This window comes from Trypanosoma equiperdum, assembly GCF_001457755.1.
Source record: "Trypanosoma equiperdum strain OVI genome assembly, contig: ctg_158, whole genome shotgun sequence".
Taxonomy (NCBI): Eukaryota; Euglenozoa; class Kinetoplastea; order Trypanosomatida; family Trypanosomatidae; genus Trypanosoma; species Trypanosoma equiperdum.
The window spans coordinates 34,732-44,626 of NW_027123604.1; the positions used below are offsets into that span (position 1 = coordinate 34,732).

At 42.0% G+C, this 9,895-nt stretch overlaps 5 protein-coding genes across 5 annotated transcripts; all 5 read left to right on the forward strand.

Moving 5' to 3' along the window:
* Positions 1 to 243: 243 nt before the first annotated feature.
* Positions 244 to 1,407, forward strand: TEOVI_000036600 (uncharacterized protein; the record flags this gene model as incomplete). The annotated part of the gene is made up of 1 exon (XM_067222225.1): positions 244 to 1,407. One exon carries the CDS (start codon positions 244 to 246, stop codon positions 1,405 to 1,407), a length of 1,164 nt encoding a protein of 387 aa, XP_067078326.1.
* Positions 1,408 to 2,843: 1,436 nt separating this feature from the next.
* Positions 2,844 to 3,605, forward strand: TEOVI_000036700 (uncharacterized protein; the record flags this gene model as incomplete). Its single annotated transcript, XM_067222226.1, has 1 exon — positions 2,844 to 3,605. The coding sequence occupies one exon, from the start codon at positions 2,844 to 2,846 to the stop codon at positions 3,603 to 3,605; it is 762 nt and encodes a 253-aa protein (XP_067078327.1).
* Positions 3,606 to 4,424: 819 nt separating this feature from the next.
* On the forward strand, positions 4,425 to 5,063 carry TEOVI_000036800 (Transmembrane adaptor Erv26, putative; the record flags this gene model as incomplete). The annotated part of the gene is made up of 1 exon (XM_067222227.1): positions 4,425 to 5,063. One exon carries the CDS (start codon positions 4,425 to 4,427, stop codon positions 5,061 to 5,063), a length of 639 nt encoding a protein of 212 aa, XP_067078328.1.
* A 772-nt stretch (positions 5,064 to 5,835) lies between these two features.
* On the forward strand, positions 5,836 to 6,939 carry TEOVI_000036900 (branched-chain amino acid aminotransferase, putative; the record flags this gene model as incomplete). Its single annotated transcript, XM_067222228.1, has 1 exon — positions 5,836 to 6,939. One exon carries the CDS (start codon positions 5,836 to 5,838, stop codon positions 6,937 to 6,939), a length of 1,104 nt encoding a protein of 367 aa, XP_067078329.1.
* Positions 6,940 to 8,884: 1,945 nt separating this feature from the next.
* On the forward strand, positions 8,885 to 9,475 carry TEOVI_000037000 (UNC119; the record flags this gene model as incomplete). The annotated part of the gene is made up of 1 exon (XM_067222229.1): positions 8,885 to 9,475. One exon carries the CDS (start codon positions 8,885 to 8,887, stop codon positions 9,473 to 9,475), a length of 591 nt encoding a protein of 196 aa, XP_067078330.1.
* Positions 9,476 to 9,895: the final 420 nt, after the last annotated feature.

Genomic DNA, 9,895 nt, shown 5'->3' on the forward strand with positions numbered 1-9,895 from the left:
ACACTTTCTTTCATTCTCTTTCCCTGTTAGATACCCTCCTGTTTCAGGCGGTCGCTACTTTTAATAATAGATATTGGCAATAGTAATAATAATAATAATAATAATAACAATAACAACAGTTTCAATCTACAAAAGGCTACTAACATCACCAAGGAGATTGTACTTCACAAATACACACACAAAAAAAAAAAGAAGAAGGTTTCGCGGCTTCGCGACTCTTCAGTAAAGAAGTAACTATCATTAATGGAGTCAAACAAGAGAGTAACTGGGAGAAATGACGCTGTTGACATGGAACCACGAGAAAATGCAAGGGAAAACAGAAAACAGCATCAGAGGCGGGAACGGCAAAAATATGATAAAGAATCTTCTGATGTTGTTCCATCGGCTGTAGCTGTCCCGCATCTCTTGGGAACAGAACCAATTCAGCTGACAGACGGACAACGACGCTGTCGGAGGGAAGCGGAACAGGTGGCGCTTCGCAAGGAACGAAAATATTACCGTGTAAATCGTTTCGACAGGTTTATCATTCTCCTTTTCTTTATATTAATTCCCTCTTTATTTCTCCGTATGTTGAGCTTTTTAACGTCGGAGTGGATTGTTACTGCCCGCCCCAAAAACCATCGTGCAGTGGGGATAATCACCACTTGTTTTTTGTCCATTGTTAACGTGTGTGTGGAGCATGGATATTCGAATGTCCATCTCAACTTGATTGATGCCTTGAGTGGAAGAGTTGTCTGTGAAATGTCCCCCACTGATGTAGCGCGGCTGACCACCTCCATGTGGGCCCTGAGTGGGCTGCAATTGTGTTTGAATTTGTTGGCGCTTGCCGTAATGCTTCGAATCTCTTGCCGGCCTACTCGTTCGTGTTTGCACGTTGTTGTCATGGGTTTGGTAGGCTTTGGTATTTTATTGTCTGCGTGCATTCTAGGTCTCTTCTACCTTCGCACAAAATGTGAGAAAAAAGGCTGCGTTGCGCATCACCTTGCACCACCTCAGTGCACTGTTGCTTACGGTTGGGGATACGGCTTGTATGTTGCGGCACTTATACTTGATTTGGTTGCTGTGTTAACTTGTATTTGCCTCCTCTCGTATAATGCCGGACTACAAAATCGTGTCACGCAGCGACATAATGGAACGGTACAGTCGGAAGCACCGGCCAGCTCTGCTGAAGCACCGGAGGCCTCGGAAGCATTAAACGATCAATATCTCACCGCTGCATCTTTGGGTATTAAGATTGAAGGTGCAGATGATTGGGTTTATGACTCAAAAAGTGATTTCTTTTACAGTTTCAAGTTGGATGCGTTTTGGGATCCCGTCCAACGTCGTTATTACCATCGAAAGCTGAAGTCATGGCTCGCGACCCCAGACGGCCGAGTTGAGTTACCTGAAGCCATCGCTGACGTGTAGTTACGTTCATTTTTTCTTCTTTCTTTTTTTTTTTATACCTTTGACTCTTACGTTTGACTTTAAATTTTGCTTTTAATTACAAAAATTTTCATAATTTTATTTTACCTCGACCCCACACGGAGTGAAAGCATCGGGCACGAATGAGTCGTCGCGAACACGCGCTGCGCAAAAAAAAACATGGGGATGTGTTGGCCTTTGTGTTTTCGTGGTCGTACTGTCGTTTTTAACATAGTTGAATTAAGGAAATGGATGTGTGGTTTTGTTTTTGTTTGGAAATGTTGACGGTGTTGGTGCCTGAAGAAAAGAAACATAATGTTATGGTGTGAGGTCGATTTTTTTTTTTTTTTACTGTCATGAAGTCTGAGGGGGAGGAAGTTATTGATACCGGTGATTGTGTTTGTTATGAAGGCTAATCACACACTGATTGGTGCGATGAACGGATGCGAATGAAAAAGAGCAGAAATGATGGGGGATTTCACGTAAATTTTTTTTCTCTCTCCCTTTTCTTTATTCATCTTTTTTACGATTTTTGTTTTATTGCTACACATGAGAGTACCGGTATGCTTTCACTGGATTCTGTGTTCCTCTGGCCCTTTTTCTTTTTCTTCTTAATATTTGTTTTCTTAAATTGTTTTGTTTTGTTTTGTCTTTTTGATTTTTTTTTGCTTTTGTACTGCTTCCCCTGTTTTCCATTTCGTTATTTTTCCTTTTTCTATGGTTTGCACATTATTGATGATTTGTGTGGAAGGTTGTTTGAAGATGTTGTAAGCGGCAGTCAACGCCTTTCAGTGTCGCCACTTAAACGTAAATAAAATCTATGAGGGGGGAGAGGAGTAAATAAATGAATGTTTAGATATGAAGCGGATATCGTTAACGAAAATCTGGCAAGTTAAGACCTGTCGGCATTTTCCCTTCATTTTTGTTGTGGAACTTCCTCAGTGGGGGTTCCATCTTCCTTCGGTGCCTCATTATCTTTTTATTCATACCAAGTGTAATTAATAATGTTGAACATCTTTGAGGCAATGCATTTATTTATCATTTAAGCAAAACAAAAGAACATCCTCCTTTCTTTTTCTTTTTGTATTCCTCCCTTCGTTTTCGCATTGCTGGTAATAAGGAGGTGACAAGGAAAAAAAAGAGAAGAAGCGCAAAGCGAAAGGGAACTGCAAGTTAGTTATACGTTTGTTTATTTAGAGAAATAAATACAATGAACAAAGAGGCAAGAAAAGTAAACCGACAAAAAAATATATTTATATATGGGAGGGGGAGGGGAGACGTCGTATAATTTTCGTGTTAACACTTTTCTTCTTTTTTTGTCCATTTTGTCTTCTTTGTATTTCTTTCCTTTTCTTTTAAAAAAAAAAATGATTCTAAAACCGTATGGCAGGTACAAATAGGAGAGGTACCCACATAATTTAGTAGTTTGCGCACAGAAAATGGCGATTCGGGCAAAGATGGCAAGAGGGACGGGTGTGAAGAGGACGGTGCGGAAAAAAAAGGAAGAACCCGTGTACTACCAACCACAGAAGCCGTTCTTACATCTCTGCCGCGGATATGTGTACGCACCCGAGACCGTGTCATTTGACTTTTACGTCGCCGTTCCCTTGCAGCAACTGCAGAATCGTGTCTCCATTTATGACATTGTTCTACGGAGTGTTTTGTACCGTCCTCAACCCGTTCAGGCTGGGGAGACGGATTCGGCATCAGCAAGTACAGCAGCCGCTCGATCGTCCAGTGGACATGCCGGTGATAAAACTCCCCGCCTTATTGTTCATGTGGAATCGCTAACAATTCACCCCGAGTCCGTGCAGGAGTTTAGTTATAAAGGGGGTGTGCGCCTGCGCTCTACGGTGGTGGGAACACTTGCAAATGTTCACTACGGAATGCTCGTCGGCGTAGTGGAGGAGGTAAAATATATGGACACGAGGGTCGTGCAGGTTTCTTGTGAGCGCCCGCCGTGGGTTTCCACTCCCGGAGGAAACCCCCCGCGGGCAACTCGTCACGCACAATTGACGGCGCGTTGCTTCAGGGAGGATTCAATTGCTGTTGGGAGTAAAGTAGTTCTTGCAATTGAACCCGGAACGGTGCAATGCATGGCGGCGCGCCAACCTGTCCCGTTTAGTGGTGTATTTAAGCTCTGCGTAGCAGGTGATGAGGTGGATATTGTGGAGGAGGAATCTTCCTTATGGGGTGGTTGAGTGTACATGGAGGCGTAATGCAGTGATGCAAATAATGGTAGTTCTATTGTGAGATGTGATGGAAAGACACTTCATGGGAGTCTCGTGCTGATGATTTTTGGAAATGTGTTCCGCGGTGATAAGGGAGGTGATAATCTTTAGGTAAGCACGTATACATATATGTATGTATGTGCTTCTCGGTGCCCATGGGGAAGTTTCTTCAAAAATGCATGTGCTCACACGCTGCATGCAACATGTGCGACCAAGAAGTGAAAAAAAAAAAATGCTAATTTACAGGGTCGCTGAGGGCTGACGGTTACCACAAAAATGTGTTTGTGTGTTGCGGTCGAAAGTTTTGAAGCAAAGGTTGCAGGTGATACGGTGGGAAGTGGTGCATAGATTTTTTTAAAAAAAGTTTTAAGCAGTCTACCAGATGCTCTCACTGCACTACTGGCTGGCTCCATGTTGTGTATTCACTCCCTTTTTTTTCTCGTGGTGTCTCTTTTCTTTATCCTTTTACATACATAATATGCTTGTTTGTTTGATTGTTTGTGTGTGTGTGTGTGTGTGTGTGTCTCTCTCTCTCTCGTCCATCCTTTTCTTTTCCGCTGCATTCATTTCCCTCCACCTCCCCTCTTCTTCTTTCAACCAAAGTGATTAGAAAGGTAACGCCGCAAGACAAAGGAGGGCAAAAACGGTGTTAAAGTTTGTGAGAGCCTGTCAAACTTGTGTTATTAAAATACCGGCAGTTTCTTGCCGAGTGTGAAGGAGAAGGAGAGTGAAACTGTGCCTTCTATCATATCTGTGCTTGTGCGCCTTGTGTGTGACCAAGGGAAGTGAATGCCTTATCCCGATGTTTATGAACGCGACTACTCTTCGTTATCGCAACCAATAGGCTTCGGTGCCTTTCATCTCGTAACGCTGGTGATGACTGGAATACTGTTTTGCTTTGCTTTGTTCAGTTTCTTCTGTGCCATGAATTTGATTTCTGACTTGGCAGAAGAGTTCCCAACACGAGCAGGTAAGGTCCTCCGTGTGCTGGTGGTTGCCGTGATGGGTGCTCATGTCTTCATTATGGTAGTGGACCGGATGAACTTTTTATGTTCACTCGTTAGTTGCATCACAAATGGGCTGTACCTTCGCGCTTTGCGCCATTTCCCGCTCCTTCCGCTGCTACAACCCTTCACATGGTTCATGGGGTTCTTCGTTCTCTTAGAGTCCGTATTGTGGCTGCACCTCCTGGTATCTTTAGACGCGCCGTCTGAGGTGGTTGGTTACGGGAATATGTTTGTCTTCATGATCATGTTATGGCTTGTGCCCACAGGTCTAATTCTCTCAGTGGAGGTAGGACCATGTGGCATTTCTGATGGACTGCAAATGCTACGACCCCCTCAAGGCACGAAGCTGCCTGCAGACCAGTCGGGTAAGAGGGCGACAATCGTCTCGTCACTGAGGAAATACTTTTTCTCGAAATCATAATTAATATGTTAAAAGATTTGTTACATGCATGTGTCACTGTGACCGTTGCAATATCATCACACCCGTTACATACAATTTATTAAGCATACCACCACTGTTCGGAAAAGCAGCGGCTTCACGAGAGGGATAGCAGAGGAAATCGTGCCCCATTTGATCGAGTGTTTCGCCTGATGAAGAGCTTAAGGGGGCGAATAAAAAAGTAAATGGCAAACATTTTTTTCTAGATGCCCAAGGGTGGGAATTACATATTATTGCAGTGGAATGCGGTAAATGGAGACCGAAACTAAAGGATAAGTAAAAAATATAGCAGGAGTTGAATCATTAAAAACAAAAAAACAAGCATATATATATATACGATAAAGGTGCCGTTGTAAATGGTACTGGAGAGAGAAGAGTGTTTTTCTTCTTGCTGATTTGGTCTAACATTATATACCACTATCCTATTTCGTCCCACGTTTGAGTTCACCACCATTCTCTATGAAAAGAATTACTTGTTGTTCGTTGCACTGCAGTGTATAGTATCTGTGCGCACGTTTTTGCTAGTGGCGTCCTTCTTTTATTTTGTTAGTACTACCTTGTTAAGTCGTTTTGTTTTTATGCAGTGGTTCGTCACCCATGTTGTTTTGTGTGCACCGTTGTATGATAACCTTTCATTATTTTGCTCACTTTACTATTATCATTATCATTCCTAACACAGACGACAGTGATAAACAACTTATTGATAAAAGAAACTTCGATATTTGGGAACCACAGGCAAATACAACAGTTTATTATGACTTTCCTCGCCAAGGACCTCACTGTTCAACGCGTGGCAAATCCACCGCCACTTCCTTCACTGCAGGGAGTTATGTTTGGTACTCTTTTCAGCCCACATATGTTGGTAATTGATGCAGATGGGAATGGGAAATGGGGCAAACCACGTATTGTTCCCTTTGAGAACCTTTCATTGCCGCCGCAGACTGCTTGCTTACATTATGCCATTCAATGCTTCGAGGGCATGAAGGCGTATCGCGACAGTCACGGCAATATCCGACTCTTCCGCCCGGATCGTAACTGTCGACGGCTACTGGACAGCACACGACGCTTATGTCTCCCTGGATTTGACCCTGACGAACTGCAAAAGTTAATTGAGGAGTTTGTGAAAGTGGAACGTGATTACGTCCCAAGTGAGCGTGGTTACTCTCTATACTTGAGACCCACTGTAATTGGGACTGGAAGCACACTCTCCGCAGTGGCAGGTTCTGCAGCGAAGTTATTCGTGATTGCTTCACCTGTTGGACCATATTATCCCTCTGGGATGAAACCTGTGAGACTTCATGTGGAGGAGGAGCGGCGCCGTGCCTGGCCTGGTGGGGTCGGCAACGTGAAGCTTGGCGCGAACTACGCTGCGCCTATGCTGGTGCAGCGGGAAGCGTCTGAGCTTGGCTTTCAGCAAGTGTTATGGCTGGGCGCTGGAGAAGAAGTGCAAGAAGTGGGAGCAATGAATTTCATGTGTCTTTGGCGTCCTTCTGCAAATTCAAATGAAGTGGAACTTGTAACTGCGCCGTTGGATGGCACGATCCTCCCCGGTGTGACGCGAGATTCCATTTTGTCGCTGGTGCGGCAGTGGGGTGAGGCACGTGTATCTGAACGCTCCTTTACCATTCACGAGCTCACTGCTGCGCTACGGGAGAAACGTGTGCTTGAGTGCTTTGGCTGTGGGACGGCTGCTATTGTGTCCCCTGTGGAAGCACTGTCATATAAGGGAGAGTTGCTTAATGTTCCATGCCCGGCTCCAGGGGCTTCGCTCACACATCGGGTTCTAAAGGCGATTACAGATATTCAATATGGTGATGTGGAACATGAGTGGTCACGCATTGTTGGTACCACTTCTTAAGCAACGGGAGACAATAAGTGGTTACGGAAGGAAATGCACTTGTGGGTATTTTAGGCTTGGTCACATTTACAAGGGAATGAAAAGGGGCGGGGTAATTGCACACTGGAGATAAAATAGAAATGGTCGGGGATCCTCTATTGTTGTATCTTTTTTGTAAAAAGTTGTGGTAGGAAGCTTGACGATCTTTTTTGTCTCTACTTACATTTATTTAAATAATTCATGGAGTGCTTTTCCTCCCTTGGTGTCGCTTCCGTTCTTTTTTTATATAATGACCTTTTGTTTACCTTTGGTGGCTTTGAAAAGGTCTTGAAGCATATATCTGTATTTAAATATAGGTTAATGATTGATTAATCAACATATACGTTTTTACGGTTACTTTTCTCTACTTTTTGTCTTAAAATTTGCGGATTTTTCTGACAGGAGGAATGAGAAATATGTATATGTATATAAGAAGGGAAGGATGAGTATATTCGAATAAAATACAGGGAGAAGGGCAAGTGACAAAACTACAAGAGACAGGGCAATTGATTTTCTTTTTCCTTTTTGTGATTTGCTCTTGTTGGTGATGAAGTTTGTGTTGTTTGTCTCTTTTCTTATTACTTTTTTTTTCTTTTGTGTTTTTGCTTGTTCTTCTTTCTCCATTTTTGTTAAATAGCGTTTATGGCTTAGGAGGAGGAGGAGGAGGAAAAGGAAGGGATGAATGGGAGAAAGAAGGAGGAAAAAATATAAAAGCAATAACAGCAGAAATAAATCTTTATTTATAGGTTTATATGTTTGTTATGTTGTTTTTTTCGCACAACTGTACTGTGCGCACGTAGGCTTTCCGTTCATGTGTTTTCTCCATTCCGTTTTACTTTATTATTCCACTTTAATTTCCACCTTTTTTGTTTTTGTTGTTTGGGAGAGATGGAAGGAAATTTGTTGTGGCGCGCCTCGTGTCCTTTTTTATTTCTTTCTTGTGATCTTTTCCCAACCTTCTATTTCTCTCGCCCCCCTTTGCTGTGTGTGTTTAATTTGAATCCGTCTCTATTGTTTGAAGACGAAAAAAAGTTTTTTTAAAATAAAATTTCGTATTATCACGTTTCCAACTGTTTATGTCAGTTGGTGGCATATTGATGAATGAATGAATAAATAAATAAATATATATATATATATCCGTTTCTTGAATATTTTTTACATCCGCTCATTTATCCGCACCTCCTCACTTTCTTTCCAATTATTTTGTTTTTGCTTTTGTTTAATAGAAGTATACCAAAATAACGAACAGAAAGGAAGCGAACTAGCACACACACAAAAAAAACAGATTTTAAAAAAAAGACAAGAAAGTGGGAAGGGAAAGGAAAGAGTGTTGTTGTTATCACAAAAAAGAAAAATAATACTCAAGCGGAAAAGAAACCAAAAGAAAAAGGAAGAAATCAACCACGGCGTGACGCGGAACATTGAAGCAGCACGTGAATAGGGAGGTGGCGCTTTCTACTTAATTTCCATTAATTTGTGCCCTCTTTTCTTTTCTGTTCGCAGTTGTTTAGGTGATTGTTTCGTTTTGTTATTTACCGTTTGCCAAGGTAAAAAGAAAAAAAAAGAAGATAATAATCAAGTTCTACATCACGGACGAAAACAACAAAAACAACAACAGGGAACCCAACCATAATAACACGAAACTAAACGCAAAAAGTATTCCTATTTCTCATTCTTGAGAAAAAGGTAACAAAGAAGGAAGGGAGTAACTTGAAGAAATATAAAGAGGAACAAAAAAATTCTGTCTGGATATTTTTATTGCACTCCTTTTTTTTTGTTCTGTCCTTCATTTTTATTTCATTATTTCCCTCCAAATCCTGAGTTTCTTTTCGATTTTATTGTGGGTGTGCTGTGATTAGTTTTGTCACACTTATTATACTTATACCGTTTTATTGCTGCTTAAAACCTATTTGATTTGTTTATCATCATGGCTGCGACGACCGAGGTCACTCCCGAACATGTGCTGCAGCTGACGGCACCGAGCACTGGGTTCCTTTGCCCAATCACAGCTAACACGTACAATATTGAGTTTTATTCCTTCGTTGTTCGCGACGCGGACACCAAACAAGTTATGTTTGAAGTAGAGCGAGATGCCAGCACATATCCCTCTGTGGCATCCCTCGCTCAACTCCCAGAAGAGCAACAACAGGCGGCACGGACCATATTTTACCGCTTCCCGCCATCAATGCTCCGAAAGCAGCGCGTGTCTGCCACCCTTTTATTTGGCGTCAACGGCGATAAACCGGTGCCGGATCTTCGTATGATTGAACGACATTACTTCCGCAACACCCTCGTAAAGACATTTGATTTTAAATTTGGCTTCTGCATCCCACACTCCCGCAATACATGGGAGGCGGTGTATGATGTGCCGCAATTCAATGCAGAATGGCTCGAGGCAATAGAGAAGGGCACCAATGAGATGACGAGCGACAGTTTTTACTTCGCTGATGGGCGACTCATTATGCACAACAGGGCATTTTATGACTACAGTGCACCAGAGGAGGAATTCACTAAATAAGTTCGTCTCCTCCTTTTTGTTCTTATTTGTCACATGGTGATATTCCTTCCGTTTTCCTTTTGTTTTCCCACTTTTATTATTCCTATTTGTCGTCTTCTTTCCGTTCTGAACGGGCTTTGCTTTGTTTATATATTAATTATAACCATTTTTTTTTGTTACTGTGATGATTGTCATGAAGAAGATTGCCTCTGTACGTATGTGAGTATATATATATATATGAGCGAGATAAGTAGAAATGAAGCGATAAATGAAATAATAAGACAAAGTAAAAAGGAAAAGGAGGAAGTTGAAGGATCACTACTTTCAGAGTTGATTGTTTTTTTTTCCTTGGTTTATATCTTTATTAGAAGGAAAGGAGGGGATGAAATAAGGGGTGAGGTGCATGCGTGCGTGTGTGTTTGTATATATATATATATATAT